The sequence below is a fragment of the Bos indicus x Bos taurus genome, chromosome 15 (genome assembly GCF_003369695.1).
Source record: "Bos indicus x Bos taurus breed Angus x Brahman F1 hybrid chromosome 15, Bos_hybrid_MaternalHap_v2.0, whole genome shotgun sequence".
NCBI classification, from domain to species: Eukaryota; Metazoa; Chordata; class Mammalia; order Artiodactyla; family Bovidae; genus Bos; species Bos indicus x Bos taurus.
In genome coordinates this window covers 32504313-32524850 of record NC_040090.1, presented here as the reverse complement: position 1 = coordinate 32524850, position 20538 = coordinate 32504313, and the positions used below count along the sequence as shown (strand labels likewise).

At 44.8% G+C, this 20538-nt stretch overlaps 2 protein-coding genes across 4 annotated transcripts in view; one reads left to right on the top strand and one right to left on the bottom strand.

Annotated features, from left to right (window-relative positions):
• LOC113905544 (short transient receptor potential channel 2-like) overlaps positions 1 to 20046 on the bottom strand; it is a 37992-nt gene extending 17946 nt beyond the window's left edge. Inside the window, exons 1-10 of the mRNA XM_027563015.1 lie at positions 19717 to 20046; positions 16037 to 16208; positions 13800 to 13941; positions 12552 to 12707; positions 10900 to 11078; positions 5826 to 5911; positions 5414 to 5586; positions 2467 to 2539; positions 1109 to 1236; positions 282 to 390 (exon numbers count right to left, since the gene is read on the bottom strand). Of these exons, the coding sequence (XP_027418816.1) occupies positions 282 to 390; positions 1109 to 1236; positions 2467 to 2539; positions 5414 to 5586; positions 5826 to 5911; positions 10900 to 11078; positions 12552 to 12707; positions 13800 to 13941; positions 16037 to 16081 (1091 nt within the window). The 5' untranslated portion in view covers positions 16082 to 16208; positions 19717 to 20046. The remainder of the gene's footprint in view (positions 1 to 281; positions 391 to 1108; positions 1237 to 2466; positions 2540 to 5413; positions 5587 to 5825; positions 5912 to 10899; positions 11079 to 12551; positions 12708 to 13799; positions 13942 to 16036; positions 16209 to 19716) is intronic.
• Positions 20047 to 20375: 329 nt separating this feature from the next.
• Positions 20376 to 20538, top strand: part of RNF121 (ring finger protein 121) — an 83192-nt gene continuing 83029 nt past the window's right edge. Inside the window, exon 1 of one of the 3 annotated variants that reach the window (XM_027563017.1) lies at positions 20376 to 20474. In XM_027563017.1, the coding sequence (XP_027418818.1) occupies positions 20412 to 20474 (63 nt within the window). In that variant the 5' untranslated portion in view covers positions 20376 to 20411. The remainder of the gene's footprint in view (positions 20475 to 20538) is intronic. The other 2 variants (XM_027563018.1, XM_027563019.1) reach the window with 2 other exon arrangements.

The following is a 20538-nucleotide window of genomic DNA, read 5'->3' as shown; positions in this document are numbered from 1 at the left end:
AGAGGTGCCCTCAGGCAGAGAGTCCTAAGGGAATGAGTGCGGGGAGGACAGGGGGCGGCCTGGCCTCGTCAGCCCCTCCCAGCTGTCAAGAGAGCCCCTCGTCCGTTTCTGTCACAGAGGGCAGAGGGGGGCCAAGGCCGCAGGACTTCATGGCTCAGGCCTGAAGGACCTCCCCGCACGTGCTGGCATGTTCTTCTATTTCTCCTGCCGAGAATGGCAACTCGCAGATAGGACACTGGACCCAGGAAATGGGTGGCGAGCTCTCCGGAGAAGAAACCCACAGTACGTGCGGAGACGAAGATGGTGACGAGGCGGGAGAGGCTGGGGGAGGCGGGGAGGCCCCTCCACAAGTAGCAGCGTGCTGGGGAAGCAGGTCAACGCTGAAGGAGCCTGAGGGGGAGAGGAAAGAAGGAGGTAAGAACCCTGGGCCCACTCCTGGGCGGGAGGTCACCCCACGCAGCCTGAAGGGAACCTCTGCTGGCAAAATGCAGCTGTTTTCACAAGAAAATTTTACTAGGGTTGAATATTTGACACCTGATGACATCCAGGCACAAGTCCACCAAACATTTTTTGAGTAAGTCCTATGTGCCTGACACTGTGAGGTGCTGAGGGATGTAAGCCCAGGCCTGTCCTCATGGACTATGGCGTCTAGGGGTAAGGATAACTTGTGACCACAAATACCTGTCACAAACCACAGGGTGAGAAGTGCTACGCCCAGGAGAATCAGAGAATGCAGCAGGAGCTCAGTGGGAGAGAATATCTGAGGTCAGAGAAGACCTGGCAAATAAGAACCACCTGAACAGAGCCTTAAGGGGAAGCAGAATTTGGTCATGGAGAAGAAGTTTTGAATGAAATTCTAGGTCCTCGTTGATAGTGTTATAGTTTGCTTTGTTTCACGTTTCTCCCAAGGACAGAGCTGAGGTCCCTTCCTCAGCTTGGTGAACACAATGTGAGGAGGTGCTCAATACAGCCTTGTATGTAACTGCAGATGACAGAGGCCAGGGGCCCTGGTTCACCTGGTTCCTGGCAGCGCTCCCAGATCTCCTATTCCTCCCTCAAGGGACGCCTAGTACCCTCCCCCAACCACCCCTGTGCCCAAGTAGCTCACCTGCACAAATGGGGCACCACCCACTCTCCTGGACTCTGCTGCTTCGGGCCAGGGGCCGCAGGTGTTCTCTCTGGCCTGCCTTTGCTAGCCCCCGCTGGTTTGGCCGAGAGTTTGAGTTGGATACAGGCCTGTGAGAAAGAATGGTTAAAGACCAGCTGTTAGCAAGAGGTCCTTGGGACCGAAGGAGCCTCAAACCAGGGTGAAAGGGTGCAGACGTGCTGCTGTGGAGCCAGAAGCCCTGGGCTGGGGTCCTGGTTTGCTCACTTGACATATCAGACTTGAGGGAAGTCATTTAATCTTTGAATATCTGAGAACAGAGCTTCTATCACTGCCTTCAGGTTTATTATTATTATTTTTTTACAGACATAATACACACCTCATAAAATTCACTCTTTTAGAAATATTATTCAGTGGTTTTAGGATAGTCATGAGGTCATGTAACCATTACAGCTTACTCCAGAATACTTTATCACCCCCCAAAAGAAACCCTGAGCCCATTCGTAGTCACTCCGTATTCCTCTGTTCCCACACACTCTGACATATTTTTTTGTCCATTTAAAAAATGAGGTTATATTATTGAATTGTATGGATTCCTTACAACTTTTGAACTGTGGTGTTGGAGAAGACTCTTTTGAGAATCCCTTGGACTGCAAGGAGATCAAACCAGTCAATCCTAAAGGAAATCACCCCTGAATATTCACTGGAAGGGTTGATGCTGAAGCTGAAGCTCCAGTACTCTGATCACCTGATGTGAAGAACTGACTCACTGGAAAAGACCCTAATGCTGGGAAAGACTGAAGGCAGGAGGAGAAGGGGACAACAGAGGATGAGACGGTTGGATGGCATCACCGACTCAATGGATACAAGGTTGAGCAAGCTCCGGGAGTTGGTGATGGACAGGGAAGCCTGGCAGTCCATGGGGTCACAAAGAGTCAGACACAACTGAACCACTGAACTTAACTGAACTGAAGGGTTCCTTTATATTTCTAGATAAAAACCCCTTACTGAATACACGATAAGCAAATATTTCCCCCCTTTTTCTGAGGGCTGTCTTTTAATTTTCTTGACGGTGTCCTTTGAAGCAGAAAACAACTTAAATCTTAAAGCCCATGAGATATAGTGCACTTGTTTTCATTTCTGGTTCGCTTCCAGGGCCACCTCCTTGTCTAGCTCCACGCCTGACACCATGCAGACAAGGACATCTTTTCTCTTGCTACCTTGCAAGTCCAGACCATGAGAGCAAGACCAGACACCAGGGTGCTCTCTAGCATAACTGAAACATGAGTGGGGGGTGGACAGGTGCAGAAGGACAGTAGGTTTGGGGAGGTGATTTGGGGCTTTCAGGTTGACCTACTTACCTGCGGGCTCCCACTTTCCTCCTCTTCGCCCTGCCCACGTCCTTCTCTGTGTTCTGCTCCTCTGTTCTGGGCTCTGTGTTAGAAACACTCATTAAATCTATCTCATTAATAAAAGGCCTTTCACATACAAAATTCCTTATTTTGAGAATATTCTATGCCCCTTCCCTGGTCAATTCCTTCTTACTTTTCAAGTCTTAGATGAAATGCTAATTGCTGTGAGGCAGGATTCTCTCGTCTAAATCTGGTCATCCTATTATGCTTTGCCTTTGAAGTGCTTATCACACTTTTAAGTTTTAGATTTCCTTGTGTGACATGGATGCGTATCTCTCCATCAGGGTAGAAGCACTGCTATTTTATTTATTGTGGTGTTCCTGGCACCTAGCCCAGAGCCTTGCACACAGAGATGTGCAACTAACATCTGTCAAATGAACAGTAACAAAAGCTAGCAACAACGATTTGTTTAGTTATTCAGAACTTACGGAGCACCACATATAGCATTTACTATATATAATATTTTAAAGTTTTTATTTATTTTTATTTTCGGCTGTGCTGGGTCTTTGTTGCCTCGTGTGCTCCTTTCCTAGTTGTGGTGAGTGAGGTCTACTTGTCACTGTGATGCGAGGGCTTCTCATAGCCGTCACTTCTCTTGTTGCAGAGCACAACTCCAGGCATGCAGGCTCAGTAGTTGTGATGCATGGGCTTAGTTGCCTTGCTGCACGTGGAATCTTCCCTGACCAGGGATCAAACCGGTGTCCCTGCATTGACAGGTGGATTCGTAACCAGTGGACCACCAGGGAAGTCCAGCATTTACTATATTTTAAGTGTTTTCATAGCTCTAACACCCAGTCTGTAGGGTGCCCCCCAAAGATGAGTTCCTTCACCATTCTATTTTAAAATGATAACATACATCCTTCCTTATGTGGTAGGCAGCTTCTAGAATGACTCCCACTGGTTCCTGCTTCCTGATATACATGCCTCCCCTTAAGTGTGGGAAGGACTTAGGAATTTGCTTCTAATGAATAGAATATGGTTAGGAATTACCGTGGAGAAGGCAATGGCAACCCACTCCAGTACTCTTGCCTGGAAAATCCCATGGACGGAGGAGCCTGGTGGGCTGCAGTCCATGGGGTCACTAGGAGTTGGACACGACTGAGCGACTTCACTTTCACTTTTCACTTTCATGCATTGGAGAAGGCAATGGCAACCCACTCCAGTGTTCTTGCCTGGAGAATCCCAGGGATGGGGGAGCCTGGTGGGCTGCCGTCTCTGAGGTCGCACAGAGTCGGACACCACTGAAGCGACTTAGCAGCAGCAGCAGCAGCAGGAATTCCCTGGTGGTCCAGTGGCTAAGACTCCACACTCCCAGTGCAGGGGGCCTGGGTTTGATCCCTGGTCAGCGAACTAGATCCCACATGCTGCAACTGGGAGTTCACAGGCTGCAACTAAAAAGCCTGCTCCAGTTTGTGGGGGGATCAAAGATCCCACGTACTGCAACGAAGACTCAGTGAAGCCAAAGAACAAAAAGCGTCTAGTGCAGATGTTTCTTTAAAAAAAAAAAATATGGCAAAAGTGATGGGATGGCACTTCTGTGATGAGGTTACCAGACACTCCTTTCTTGCTAGCACTGTGTCTCCTGCCCTCTAGGTGGCTCACTCTAATGGAGCAAGCTGCCACAGTGTGAAATGCTCTATGGAGAGGCTCTCATGGCAGAACTGAGGGGAGCCTCAATCGAACAACTCTCGAGGAGCTGAATCCTACCACAACTATGTGGAGGGGTGAGGGAGCAGAGCCTTTCCAGCTGAGCCTTGAAACGACAGCAGCCTGTGACAGACCAGAGCCTGAGACTCAGTTAAGTCATACCTGGATTCCTAACCGTGAGAAACAGTGAGACAGTAAATATTGTATTCAGCCACTGCATTTTGGAGTATTCACTTTCACTTTTCACTTTCATGCATTGGAGAAGGAAATGGGAAGCCACTCCAGTGTTCTTGCCTGGAGAATCCCAGGGATAGAGAAGCCTGGTGGGCTGCAGTCTATGGGGTTGCACAGAGTCAAACATGACTGAAGCGACTTAGCAGCAGCAGCAGCAGCATTATACAATCGATAACCAGTGTACCCTATTTCTGGTGCTGGACTTACTCTCTGCAATGGCCCACATTCTGTCTGTGGAGTGTGTTTCTCTCTAAATAAATCCACTTCTTACCTATCAAAAAAAAAGTAGCCTATTTCTGCAATGAAATAATATACTCATGATTTCACTAATTCATTCAGTTCTTTGAAATGACAAACCATTCCTTAAAAAAAAATTTTCCCAATGAAGCAATGAGTGGAATCAAGGGTTTACAGTGAGAATGCTACTTGTTTCTGCTCTCTGGCTGTTCAGAATAGTGAGAAGGACAAGAACTCTGGGGTCCAAATTCTGGCTCTGCCACTTATTAGCTGTGTGACTTAGAATATGTAGCCTCAGATTATTTTGTAAAATGAGTTTGTGGTGAACATTAGCTAGTAAAAGTGCCTAGAAGTATCTGATGCAAAGTAGGAACTCCAAAATGTTTAATCCTTTCTGTCTCTGTGATGAAACCACATTACTTCCCTACTTTGTGTCTCTAATACGCTCCATATACCGCCACCTCGACTTAATTGTCCTCTCTTGCTTACTCACAGAACATTAAAACTGCAAGAGGCCTAAATACTATTTGGTTTAATTCCTTCACTTTGAAGGGAAAAGATTTGAAGCCCAAAGTGATAAGGACTTTCAGTTCCTGGGCCAGAGCTCTTTCAATTATATACACTATTTGATTTTTCTTCTGGGAACAGGACACTGACCATCATCTTTTCTCCCATTTGACGTCCTGTTTGTGAGCCATCCTTGTGTAGCAACGATGCATTTAGGGAGGAAGGAGGGTGCTGGGAAGTAAGGAGCTGAAGGTAGGTCACGGGGCCTCACCTGTGCTGTCCTGATGAGCGGGACCTGGTTCTGCATGGTTGGTTTTAGGGTTTGCCACACGGGCTGGAGGTGCCCTGTGGGCAGCTGAAAGCACCATGCAGGCTGAACGCCCCAGAGTCCCCGGCTGCAGTTGCTTTAGGAAATTCCTGAGCTCTGAGATTTCCTTGGTGGTCCTGTGGGGAAACAGGGAGCACTTGGTTTCATTCAGAACAGAGATTGCATTTTGCTCACCCAGGTCAGCAGCATCTAACCAAGAAAGCCAGGTTTGGTATATATATTGGGTGAGGCCTAGAGTGTGGAAGTAACTGAGAGAACCCAGACAGGTCCTGTGTGTCTGTGAGTGACCTGGTAGTCTCCTCCAGGAGAAAGAACTGAGAAGTGGCCAAGAGACCTCACTCTGGCAGTTACGTACGTTTGGGGATCCGGGAAGAATGTCCTCCGGATGGAAGGATTAGCCAGCCAGGGGCTGGGACCAGACTCCTGAGCATCAGAAGAGCCCTGAGAAGAAAATGGAGAAATATGAAGTACATATATTCACCACCAGGGGGCACTGTCACATAATGCCAGGGACACTACCAAACTCAGGGTTTCCGTGAGGGAGTGTATTTGCTATAACTTGTACACGGCACTTTGGCTTGTCTGTGTACACACTTTTCCCAGCTCTAAGATGTGAGATTTGGTGATTTTGTATAGTTAGATCCCTAGTATTAAGGATTTTGTTATGATTCTGAAAGACTCCAAGATAAAAGAACACAAGCTATTGGGAAAACCAGGTCTATGGGACTCATATTATATGCTAATTTGTATACATGTGTATACATACATGGGCTTCCCTGGTAGCTCAGCTGGTAAAGAATCTGCCTGCAATATGGGAGACCTAGGTTCGATCCCTGGGTTGGAAAGATCCCCTGGAGGAGGACAGGCAACCCACTCTAGTATTCTTGCGTGGAGAATTGCCATGGACAGAGGAGCCTGGTGGGCTACAGTCCATGGAGTCGCAAAGAGCTGGATATGACTGAGCGACTAAGCACAGTACAGCATATACGTACTCCACGGACAGAGGAGCCTGGAGGGCTACAGTCCACAGGACCTCAAAGAGCACAACATGACTGAAGCAACTGAGCACGCACACATGCATATACATAAATATACAACTCAGTGGACATGAGTTTGAGCAAACTCCAGGAGCTGATAAAGGACAGCGAAGCCTGGCATGCTACAGTTCATGGGTCGCAAAGAGTCACTAAGACCACAACTTAGTGACTGAACAACAACACATATTTTTTAAAATTTGTACATACATAAATCGAACACATATAAAATTGATTCATGTAGGTACAAAAATCACTCATCTTTATATACCCATGTGAGAGAAACAAATTATACATACATAGGTATTTCTTTATATTTAAAAATAGTTCTATTTTGAACTATTTGGGGATATTTCAGTCATTTTTCTCTTTTAAATGTTTAAATTCCAGTAGGATTTATTTTGTGAACACTTTTGCTCACTTGCAACTAAAAACCTACCAGTTTTAGCCACCACTTCTAGCTATCTATGAAAAGATGTGCATATAGATATCCCATGTCTCTTTCTAGCATCAGACACTGGAACTATCAACAGGCATCGTATAAACCTTTTGGCTTCTAAATTCAGAAATGTCTATAAGCAATAATCAAGTATGGGTAATTTCTACATCGATTTTATTCATGTGGTATGCTACAGATTCTTAATTTATCAAAATTCAATTTATCTGTGTCAATTCATCTGTGGCTTTTTCCTTTTTATCTTTTTCCAAATTTCCTTTTTTCCCTTAAATGAAAAAAAAAATTCCTTTAATTTTAAGCTCTCCTTCTTCTATCATAGATTCTTTTATTTATTATTATTTTTGGCCTCACTGCATAGCATGTGGAATCTTAGTTCTCCAACCAGGGACTGAAATGGACCCTTGGCAGTGAAAGCTCCACGTTCCAACCATTTGTGGGGAATTCCCTCACAAATTCTTTTAAAGGTAAAATGTCTTTCTTTCTTGTAGGGAATTATACATATATATGTCTTTCTTGTAAAGTATGACTTTGACCTCATTCTACAAGTTTGAGAAGTAGCATTTTTATTCACATTCACAATTTTCTAATATACCATTACAATCTCATCTTGGACTTAACATTATTTTTAAAATATTCCAGGTTTTTTTTCTTTTCTTATCTTGTCTCATACATTTCAGAATGAATACTAATAGAAAGGGTTACTAGATGGGTATGTAGAGATGGGTTTCTAATTTTAACTATATAAATGAGACTAAGTATCAGGAATTGAAGGCTTTTCAGGTGGCACTAGTTGTAAAGCACCCACCGGGCCAATGCAGGAGACATAAAGAGACGTGGGTTCGATCCCTGGGTCGGGAAGATCCCCTGGAGGAGGGCACAGCAACCCCCTCCAGTATTCTTGCCTAAAGAATCCCATGGACAGAGGAGCCTGGCAGGCTATAGTCTATAGAGTTGCAAAGAGTTGGACAGGGCTGCAGTGACTAAGCACGCATGCATGTTATCACAAACCGAGCTTCGAAGCACAGGCTAAGTGGAGTCTAGTGGCCTGGGTTCCAATCCAGTCCAGGACTTGTTTGGCAGTGACCTGGAACACCTACTACATTTCTCTGTGCTTCTGTTTCCTAACTGGAAAATCAAAGATCATGCAAGACCTTACCTCACAGAGTAATAAGCCTTTATATAGTGCTTTCACAATAATATACCATTAGAATGACATATTAGAAAAAAGTCTATGGCATTTGAGACATCTTAAATTATAAAACGGAGTGCCATCCATTTGTTTCCATGTATGAGCCCTCTCTTCGGAGAAGGCAATGGCACCCCACTCCAGTACTCTCGCCTGGAAAATCCAATGGACGGAGGAGCCTGGTAGGTTGCAGTCCATGGGGTCGCGAAGAGTCGGACACGACTGAGCAACTTCACTTTTACTTTTCACTTTCATTCTTTGGAGAAGGAAATGGCAACCCACTCCAGTGTTCTTGCCTGGAGAATCCCAGGGATGGGGGAGCCTGGTGGGCTGCTGTCTATGGGGTTGAGCAGAGTTGGACACGACTGAAGCGACTTAACAGCAGCAGCATGAGCCCTCTCTTATGGAAATATTTCCGGACTCCTCTCCCTGGGGTATCAGAAAGGGCCTGGAATGTGCGTCATTCTGCTCTTGCTGTTCAATGTCTGACATGACTCCGAGTTGCTGACTGCCTCCTGCTTGATCCCACCATGGCCCTAAAGGTGCAGAGTAATTTAGATATCTGACCAGAATGGAAAAGACTCTAGGAAGCATTCATTTAGCCTATCATTAAGGACACCAGATGTCCTAGTTTTCCCGGGACACCCTGCTTTATGTCTGTTGTCTTAACTATAATTACTAATAGCGTTCTTTTTGGCTCTTGAAGTATCTCAGATTGGATGATAAATTTTATGGTGACCCTACCTACCACTCCCCTCTGAAAGTTTATTTATATAATCAACATTTATACTATAAAGTCTACTTTGCTCTAGGCACCATCCTAGCTGCCAGGAATGCCTGGTGGAACAAGACAAACAGGTCCCTAATCTCCCAGAGCTCCCACTTTATTGAACAGCCAGGCCACAGAGTTCCGGAACCCACAGGGACAATCCTGGCACCTGGCAGAGCACAGAGAACTGCTTCCATTGATCTTTTTGCATTTTCAGCCCTTCCCACAGGGTAAGAGTAAATCTCAGGCTTTACCTTGCATTCTGGGCCTCTCCCAAGGCTGTGTGACAAAAGCCCCTCTCCCACTCTATCCACTCCAACTCCATCTTCTCTTCCCAAAGTGTGGTCTCTTGTTTTTTTTTTTTTTTCCAGTAACCTCAACAGGAGCAACACCTGTGAGTTTCACTCCTGGGAATCAAAATTCTTTTGGCTTTACCAAATGAAGCTTCTAAAAAATGTACTGTGTGCACAGGAAGCACTGTGATGTAATGGCAGGAGACCTGGCTTCCTTCCGGTCCCTACTCTGCTCTGTGAATTAAAATATATACATTTCCCTATCTGAGATATAAAATGATGGGGTTGTGGCTTGATGATCTCTAAGTATTTTTTTAATCTCTAGAACTCTCTGGCTCTAGCCTTGTGTGATTACATCTTCATATTTGTGAGTGAATTATGGTGGAGGGTATTGACTTGGAAAGATAAATGGAGACATAAGTGGTAAGAAACCAGGAGGAGTCAGATCAGCCATAGAAGAAAAAAATAACTAGAAAACTTTTCCCAGTAGTCATGTATGGATGTGAGAGTTGGACCATTAAGAAGGCTGAGCACCAAAGAATTGATGCTTTTGAATTGCGGTGTTGGAGAAGACTCTTGAGAATCCCTTGGACTGCAAGGAGATCCAACAAGTCCATTCTAAAGGAGATCGACACTGAATATTCATTGGAGGACTGATGCTGAAGCTCCAATACTTTGGCCACCTGATGGTAAGAGCCGACTCACTGGAAAAGATCCTGATGCTGGGAAAGATTGAGGGCAGGAGGGAGAAGGGAACGACAGAGAATAAGATGGTCGGATGGCATCACCAACGGAATGGACATGAGTGTGAGCAAGCTCCAGGAGATAGTGAAGGACAGGGAAGCCTGGTGTGTTGTGGTCCCTGGGGTCGCAAGGAGTCAGACATGACTCAGCGACTGAATAACAATAGAACAAATGGTCCACAGCTTTGTGCACACTGTACCGAAGGCTCACTCGCTTGGCTCCTGTGTGTGTGAGACTGAAGGAAAGGTGTTCATGCCTATTTGTGAGAAAGGGCCACAAGCCTATTTATGTTAGTATTTGGTTTCTTAAATAATTACTTATTTATCATTTATTTGGCTGTGCTGGGCCTTCATTGCTATGAGGGTTTTTCTCTAGCTGCAGAGAGCAGGGGCTACTCTTGAGTTGCAGTGTGTGGGCTTCTCGTTGCAGTGGCTTCCCTTGCTGCGGAGCATGGGCTCTAGGGTGTGTGGGCTTCAGTAGTCATGATATATAGACTCAGTAGGTCGTTGCAGCTTCCAGGCTCTAGAGGCTCAGCAGTTGTTGTGCATGGGCTTAGTTGCCCTGTGGCATGTGGAAATCTTCCCAGACCAGGGATCAGACCTGTGTGTCCTGCACTGGCAGGTGGATTCTTTACCAGTGAGCCAGTGGGATGCCCTGTTTTTTTTTTAATTAATTAATTTCTTTTCTTGTTGGTTGTGCTGGGTCTTCACTGCAGTGCACAAGGTTAGCTGCTCTGTAGCATGTGGGGTCTTAGTTCTCCATGAGGGATCAAACCTGCATGCTCTGCACTGGAAGGCAGATTCTTAACCACTGGACCATCACGGAAGAACTTATATTCATATTTGAATGAGTGTGTGTGTGTGTGTATCCATCCCTAAATCAAGCACCAGCTTCCTAACTAGAAACAGAAAAGGCTGGGACCTGCTAAGTCCCCCATGGTACATACCTGGCTCAGCCCTGAGCTCACAGGGACCGAGGGACCCTCCACAGGGTCGTCTAAGGAGTCCAGAGAGGAACACACCCGCAGGAAGGCCAGGCCAAAGGGCTGATGACGTGTGAAGGGTTGGGAGCAGCTCAGGCGAAGTCGATCCCATGACTCACTTGAGGCTGGGGCCAGGAAGTCAGCTCAAGGAGAAAACAAGAAGGAAATGAGGGAGAAATGAAATGGATGAGTGGTTGGGAGAAAGGGAGAGAAGGTCAGTACTGCGGAGAGGAAAGAAAGGACTGGGACTACAGAGTGAATTCCACCCTAAGGGAGAATGGAGGCCTTTCCTCTCCCAGGCTCGGGCACTCAGGATCAGGCAGCACCACGCAGGCCAGTCAGGGCCCTCTCAGACCCAGCGCCTTGCCTTCCCACCGTCGCTCCTCTGTCCTGGTGCCACGCTGTTCCCAGCATGCCTATATCCTCGGTCCATACCTCTCCACAGACCTTACCGCTGTCTAGTTTTAACAGGGGGTATCCGGAGGGTTGGAGTCTGGGGTGACCACTTGCCCAGTGGATCAGCTGAGCTACATCCACCCTTCCTGGACCATGAGACCTCAATCTCCCTCAAGGCACTACCTGCTCTACATGCTTGCTCACTGGCTCACAGGCCAGTACTCCCAACCCTTCTCATCTTCCATTCCCAGATCTAAGTATACCTCATCTCGTATCCCACCTCGTATCCCAGGTCACTTCTCCTTCACAACATTACAAATGCCTCCAATTCAGACACAGACGAATGAGTCCTTCCTAGACTGCACGTCCCTGGAAGTGAGGAATCAGACACGAATTTCTTGTGCAGTGCCCAGTGAACACAGAGATGTGCAGCGAAGAGGACTCGGGAAACCACAACCATCACACAGCCTTCCTGCACTTACAGGAATATTTTTCCTACACTCACACACGTGTATTTGTTGTTGTCGTTTAGTCACTAAGTCGTGTCCAACTCTTTGGTGACCCCATGGACTATAGCCTGCCAGGCTCCTCTGTCCATGGGGTTTCCAAGGCAAGAAGAATACTAGAGTGGGTTGCCATTTCCTCCTCCAGGGGAATCTTCCCAAGCCAGGGATCCAACCCACATCTCCTGCTTGGCAGGCAGATTCTTTACCACTGAGCCACCGGGGAAGCCCTATACACATTTATACAAACACTCTAATCACAGGTGTGGGTTCTATATCTGGCTTCACTGAATCACATGTTATGTGTAAATATAAATCATAGCTCGTAAGTATCTCTATCAGGTATCAGGTATGATAGAGGTATCAGTACCTCTATCAGGTATTGTCATCACAGAGAACTCACACACAAACACACCACACAGTGGTTCACTCATTACCCTATTCCCCCGACAGTTGTAAGTGAGCCCCTGCTTAGGCTCCGTCCACAATACACACCTTCCAGCTGGCACAGCCCTCTAGAGTCCAGCATCTCTCTCAGTCTCTCATTGCTGCTTTTGCCCTCCTCACCATCTTTTTTTTTTAATATTTATTTGGCTCACGGAATCTTTTATTTACAACATGGATCTAGTTCCCTGACTAGGGAATCAAACCTAGGTTTCCTGCGTTGGGAGCACAGAGTCTTAACCACCAGACCACCAGGGAACTCCCTCTCCTTACCATCTTTAAACATGCGGACCCCTGAGCGGTTTTTTCCCTGCTTTGAATCAGCCAGGGACATCAGCATGGTTGCAGGGAGCAGGGTGACGAAAGGTCTGTCCAGGGACCAGGAGGAACGACCCACGTCAATTTGCAGGAAAGCACAACCACAGTTACCTGGGGACAGAAGGTTGCGAGAAAGTGAAGGTGGGATGACGGGCTCCCCTGACTGCCCACAAGGGGATCGGTGGGCAGAGGACATTCCTCCATTCTAGAGCTCAGGGGAGGCCCAGAGAGGTCGAGCAACACAGTGAGCCAGTAACTGAAGTGGGATGGGACCTCAGCCGCTAAATGAAGGCTCACCGTGTTCCTCCCAGCCAGAAACTTTTCCTGACCCAAGAGACTCACAGTTTCCCTGTCCTCTGGCTCTGGTGGGCAGTGCTAAACTCTGTCTCTCTCTGAAATCCTTGCTAGGGAGCCTGACGTCTCTCTGTCCTGACAGAGCTGAGGCAGACAGTCTTTGTCAATTCTCTATTTCTAGAGAATTCTAAGGCCAGCCTCCTTAACCCAAAACTCCTGTGGAGCCTTCCTGCATGAACCTGCACACTTTATCCCCAAGCATCCTCCTGCCACTGATATTTATTTTTAATTGCATTTTCAGTTTTCTGTTTTTAATCTTCTGACGGCACTGCACAGCACATGGGATTTTAGTTCCCCTACCAGGGATCAAACCCACACCTCCTGCAGTGGAAGTACAAAGCGCAGAGTCTTAACTACTGGACCGTCAGGGAAGTCCCCCTATATATATATATACATTTTTTAAAATTTTAAATTAAATTTTACCTTTTTCCTGGCCGTGCTGTGTGGCTTATAGGATCTTAGTTCCCCGACCAGGGATCAAAGCTCCTTGCAGTGGAAGTACAGCCTTCACCACTGGACCACTGCTATATACCACTAATATTTAGAGGCATATACAAGTTCTATCTGTTGGCACTTAAGTTTGTTAATGTCCTAAGGCTTCACCGAGACCACTCAGATCAAAGCAAGGCAGGTATGCTGTGTAACTAAGGGAATGGCATTCACAGGGTTCAGCAATATCAAATGCCTTCCCCAGGGGCAAGGGCCACATATCCCCTTCACGCCAGGTAGGGCTTGCGCCAGGAAGGCTGTTCAGCGAGATTGCATTCAAACACACTGCTGCAGCCCTGGGAGGGAATGGTATTCCTGTGCTCCCCACGGAGGTTCCCAGGCCTTGGAGAACTCACTCACCCACATCAATGTAGCCAATGGGCACTGCCCTCTCCAGCTGCAGCTCCACTTTCAGCTGCCCGCTCTTGTCCTGAGGACAGCTGAGCCAAGGTCCCCTCTGACTGTCTGGGTTCAGCAAATTCTCCACTGGATATTTGGGATCCTAAGTCAGAGAGAGGAGGAGAAAATGAGGAACCTCATCAAGGGAAAAAAGGATGTCCATGAATGAGGGATCTCTATACTCTTAAACCTTTCCAGGATCCTAATGGAAAAGACTTTAGACAGGAGTCCATCTTTCATGTACCAAGGGATTTACAGATATGGCTTATCTCTTCTTTGGTTTCCATTACTTAATTTAATCGTCCTCATAACAACTTTAGGTGGTTACTATCATTGCTTCTTAGTTAAAAGATGAACAAACAGATGCTTAAGTTCAGAAACTTACCCAAGTCCACAAGACCAAATAACCAACCAAAGTTGGAACTTCTAGGTGTCTGAATTCAGAATTCTTAACCACCACATAATACTACAGTCTTTCCTAGGCATCCACAGGGGATTGGTTCCAGAACTCCCCTGTATATAAAAATCGGTGGATGCTCAAGTCTCTTATATAAAATGGATATGTATGTGTATCTTTCCGTGTACTTTACTCATCTCTAGATTACTTATAATACCTAATACAATGTAAATGCTATGTAAATAGTTATAAATACAATATGAACACTATGTAAATAGTTGCCAATATGTGGCAAATTCATGTTTTGCTTTCTGGAACTTCCTGGAATATTTTTTCCCCTGCATATTTTTGACCTGTGGTTGGCTGAATCTGGGGATGTGGAACCCATCCATATGGAGGGATGACTGTTTCATATCATTTATAAGGTGCTTTCACAGACATGTATCTTCAAAGTAATCCTATGAGATAAAAAACACAAAGATTTTTACTCTAAGTTTACAGCTGATGGTTAGAGATAAAGTAATTTGTTCAAAGACAACAATATTAAAACTGAGATAAAAATTCTCAGTTCTGACCCAAGTCAGGTGTTTTTTGGTGGAAAGGCCTTGAGCAAACTACTTTTTCTCCCTGGGTCTAAATTTCTTTCTAAGTTAAGGAGGGGGAGACTAGATTCATGGTTTTCAATCTTATTTTTTTGTTTTAGCAATAAAACCCTTCCTTTTAACTGAAATTTTACACTAAAGATTATTTATTTTTTCAATAATAAATATTTTCAAAAATATTTTGATACTAATTATCAATATTACTTATCATTATCAAATAATTTAAAAATTTTTCAAAAATAAAAGTAGAGCTATGGTTAAAGCACTGGTTGAGGAGCCCGGAGACATACTTCTGGCGCTTCCCTTCAACTTCTAGAAGGGGGTTTCTAGGAGTACAGCTTGAAATTCACAATATTAGAAGAGAGCTAATGTCCTCTAGCATTTCATAAGGCTGAGTCCATGAAGAAAACCATTTAGGCTGACCATGTAGGTAAGAAAGATAACGGTAATTTTTATTTTATTTCACTTTGGAGTTGACACAGTAGTTCTTAAAGATTCTCTAAGGGGCTTTCTGAAACGTGGGGATATTTTTGACTGTCATAGTGACTAGGAAGCATTGTTGTCACTAGGGTCTGGAGGCCATGGATACTAAACATCTTACAAGGCATAGGATATCGCTATAAAAACGAAGACTTCTACACAAAACACCAATGGCACCCCTTGAGAAGGACTAGAGTAACAGAAAGGGAAGTGTGGAGAGGAGCAGGAAATGGATAGAGAGATGACAGCGGAGGACAGGGCCCAGCATCTAGCACTAACTGGGATAACTGCGATTTCCTGGAAGTGGATTCACAGGAGGGATGCTGAGATCCCCTTTGATGGCAGCGGTGTTATCCTTACAGGTCAGGGATGACCTTGAGTGCCCTAGCCTGATCTCCATGACAGTGTGCCTAAATTGCCCTTCTGGGGACCCTGGTAGAGACTCTGCGCCTATAGCTTTGCCAGCTGCCTCCAGAGAAGGGTGGAATCCTGAGGTTGCTTCCTTCCTTACCTTTGAGACCCGCTTTCAGGTATCCTGCATTGCTCTGAGAGCAACCTGAAGGCAAGAGCTGCATTTCCTGCCTTTGACTCTGAACTCCTAAAGAAGGGACAATGGCTCTTCTTTTGAATTGGGAGTTTTCTGAAAGTGGAGCTGTCTCCTTTTTTTCTTTCACTCTTTTCAGTCACCAAGAAAAAACCATGCCTGCTAATTAACATACCTGAGAGGAGAATGACACCACGTGGCTAATTCTCACTGGAGCCATGGTGGGCCCAGCAGCTGTCCCAAGCACAAGGCAAAATGCTTTCTCCTGAGATTTCTTCTGTCACCACTTTGGTGCCTATATTTTGGTCCCATCCGCTTCCAGAAGAGAAGGAATCATCATGTTACTACTGAAGAAGAGAACAAAAGGAAAGTAAACAAGCCTTGAATGTTTTTCTGGTAACAGGAGTTATTTACATCAGTACATCAGTCACTATTTCTGATGACCATGATGGGGTTGGTGGGGTGGTGGGAGCAGATCTAGAGTCGCTGATGAAATTCCAACAAAAGTAAAACAACTGGAATGCAATAGAGCAGCAAGTACAAACATATATATATTATAAATAGAATTCTTATACTATATATATATATTTTATATATATATATATAAACATGTAGATGCTGGATTTATATGAAGGTGAACCCTCAAGGCATGAACTATGCCTGAAATTATCCATCTTTACAACCCTAGATTCTACCTAGCACATAGTAAAGAGGTGCAACAAACATTCAACTAAATAAGGGATACAAGATTCTTGTTTTTTTTCCTTCCCATAAAACGAATCCTCTTAGATTAAGTTACTTCTCTACTAGAGATCTTCAAGGGCTTGCTGACATACGCAAATCCCTTGCTATATGGTAGGACTAAATAAATTTTAATTCAGTTTGACCCCTCAAAGCATCTACAACATAGATCTGTCCATTTCCTGGTTTATCTCCTACTATTCCTTTCAGCAGAGGATGTTTTACCGTAATTACTTTATTTATTTAATCTTAAAAGTTCATGTGGGAATTTTTATTTTCTGTTTTGCTAAACTTTTTATGGAAAAATTTAAATATATGCGAACACACACACACACATATATTAGTATAATGAACTCCAGTGCATCACCTAGCTTCAACAATTCCTTGGGCAGAGAGAGTTGTTTTAAAGTTGTCAGAATGTCTTTAGATGGGATCTCTCTTCAAATATTTACCTGCCCTTTCACTCACATTTCTTCACTCACTTGGTCCCTGAAATGAGTCCATGACCTCGATATATTCATGTCATAATGGTCTTGTGTCCTTCCCACCAAAAAATTTCCCACCTCTGAGACTTTGTTCATGCCATTGTCTCTGCTTGGAATGCTCTTTCCTTCTTTCGCTGACAAATCTAATGCATATTTGATGGCCAAATGTCACCTCCACTCTGCTCAGCACTCAAAGTGATAGCTCCCTCCTCTCAATTCTATATTACAATGATCTGCATATGTCTTTTGTCCCTTGACCAACTGTAAGCTCTTGGAAGACAGGCTTCATGTTTGATTTATTTCTGTATCCTCATTAAGAGGGAGAAACAGTTTCAGATTAACCAGTGTCCGCTGAATGAATGACCATAAAAATTAGGCTCCAAATGGTCAGCCGTCATAGAATGCTCTGAGTGAGGTAGCTGCTGTGACAGCAGTAACCAAAGTCTAATGAATACCATTCTAAAGGTCACAGGTTACATTCAAGATGGTACCAAGGCTTCAAAGAAAGAAGAGGTCAGGGTGAGTCCCGAGCCACGTCCCAGGCGTTTAGATTAACTAAAGCTGATTACTCTCATTCTAGGAACTCACTGAACATTCAACAATTTTTCTTACTCTCTGCTAGATACTGGAGACAGAAAAATAAATAACATAGATAGGGTCTCTGTTTTGGAGAAACTCCCAGTATACACCTGTGATTAGATGGAAAAACTCCACCATCTCTCATAACTAACATACACATCTGACTGAACCAGTCTCAACACTACACTCCAGGCTTGGGGACCCTGAAGCTGTCAATCTTAGATATTTTATTTAGCTAATATTTTGAGGAGGGGGGTGTCTAGCAGGTACCAGACATTGGACTAGGTTACACAGTGGTGAATAAGACATATACAGTATTTTTTATGAAGATCACTATCTATCAAATTGCTTGTTCTCACAGGATTAAGTGCTTTCTGACTTCACTGCCCTTGCATATGCTGTTGTTCTTGTTTTTTGGCACCAGCTTATTTATCCTGTGTGTACCCACACTGAGCAGTGAGCTCTTTGAGGATATGGATATTTGTCATGCTCATCATCTCCCACACTTCAGAGAGATGCTGGGACACAGTAGGCATAAATAAATAGCCATTGAAAAGAGTACTTCTTAGGTCAATATAATTCAATCAGAATTGCGCAGAAGTTTCTGGCAAACACAACAAACTCATCAACCAATAATGGGCCACAAACTGCTATTGTTTTTAAATTTTAAATACTACAAATCAGCAAGAAAAGGGCAAGCAGTCCAATATAAAACTGGGGAGACAATATAAGCACACAGTTCACATAAGATAAAATCTGAATGACCAATACCCCATATAAAAAAGTGCTCAGCCTCACTGATAATAAGGAAAGTGCAAATACCTGTTCCTCTAAGACTGGAAAAAATGGAAAAGTCTACAATATGAAGGAGTGGCAATAATATGGGGAAATGGGCTCTCTCATAAACACTTCCAGCACATCTTAATTCTGACAAGCTACATTTCAAGAATAGCCACGTGTCCTGGTTTACTTAAACAGTGCAGCTCTAGCTCCTGTGCATAAAAAGATACATGTAATGTTTCTAATAGTAAAAAGCATAAAACTCTAATGTCCACTAGTTGAGGAATGGATGAATGAAATGTTCTGTATCATATGGAATACTATGTAACAGTTAAAAGGAATAAATTAGATGTAAATATATGCAAACATAGATAGACTGCCTCCCCCCAAAATAGAGTGAAAGAATAAGTTATAAAAAAATAACTATATATAGAAAAATAGCATTTAGTTTCTTTACAAAATGAAATCAAACTACTTGTACTGCCCACTGAATACACACTGTTTTTTTTTTTTTTTTCAACAGACTGGGAGAATACACAGCTAATTATAGGACTTGCTTCTAGGGAGAATGAAAGGGTAATGAATCTGATACTAAAGGACACAGATAAATTCCATTTCTGTTTCATATTATCTTTCTTAAAAAATGAGTATGCAAATAGATTATGATGTCAATCGTCAATTGGGGGTGGTGAGTATACGGTGTTTATAATATTCTTTGTACCCAGTTTCACATAATAAATATAATTCCCATTTTAAATAAATGTAGATGGTCCCAAATGAAGTTGACGGTCAATCTAATAAAATGAGCCCACAAGACATCCTAGCCCTATCTATGCTGTGGATTCAGCCGGGACCTCCGGGGGGCAGGGTGAAGTGTAAGCAGGGACCACAGGGTTGCGAGGTGTAGGGTTCAGATGTACAATGTACAAAAAAAACAGGGTGCTGGAAATGAGATAGGAAAACTGTAAGCTGGGGTGCAGCATAGTGAGTAAGATGTGCAGGACGGGAGTAAGGGTAGAAGCTGCGGACGCAGTGTGTGGGCACAGTAAAGAATACGAAGATGTGTGAAGTGGATCCGGAGGCGTGAGAGCCTAAGAAGCAGTTTGGGGGCGGTTTAAGTCCCGCAAGACTCTTCAGCTCTCAGATTCCTGAGTCTAAGCCGCTACTTTCACCGCTTCTCGGAATGCGCTATTCTGTCCACTTCCTTTATGGCCACCCTTCCTCCCTTTTGTCCATTCTCCTCCCCATCGAAAACCCGAATGACCCTCACCCGGGATAATGGACCTCGAAGTGCCACCGCTGCCTTAGATCTTGGACCAAAAAAAAAAAAAATTCTCCCGCCAATTTGGCTCTCTAACCTCCGCCTTCTGACCCGAAGCACCACTCTTCCGCCTCCCGAAGCCCAGGAACAGGTTCTGGGGCCTCAAGAAGCCGCTGTTTCCGGAAAATGACTCCCACCAAGGTAAGAAGACACGTGCTATAGACAGAAAAATACATTCGGGTGGTTTATGTATATTTCACGCATTGCAAATCTCCCTGAGAGAGCGGACTTTAAACTTCCGGGTCAGTTTCTATGCATTCTGGGAAATGTAGTCCGTAGTCTCCACGCTTCCCTCGAGTTGCCCATTGAGGGAGCGTCGCAAAGTAGACAGCTTAGGTGCCCTTCTCTTTGGTTCTACACAGGGGAAAATTGGTGACATATTTGTATGAAAATAATACAAGGCTAATTTCTCATTTCCCAAGATCCCTCCTCCGCCGCCGAAGCTTACAAGTACACGGAACCCACCCCTCCTTAACCTTTAAGTGGGTAGCAGGCAGACGGTCTCTTAGTTGCCTTCGGGTCTCTGCCTGTCTTGGTGCCCCGCCCCCTCTGCCGAAGCTTGTACAGCCGATTGGCTAAAAGCAGTTGAGCGGCGGAAGCAGCTGGCTCGCGCGGGGCCTGCGGGGAGGGGGAGAGCCGTGAAGATGGCGGCAGTGGTGGAGGTGGAGGTTGGAGCCGGTGCTGCCGGGGAACGGGAGCTGGATGAGGTGAGAAGAGTTGAGAGTTGAGGAGAAGAAAGACTCAACCTGAAACTGAAGGGAAGGGAGGGGA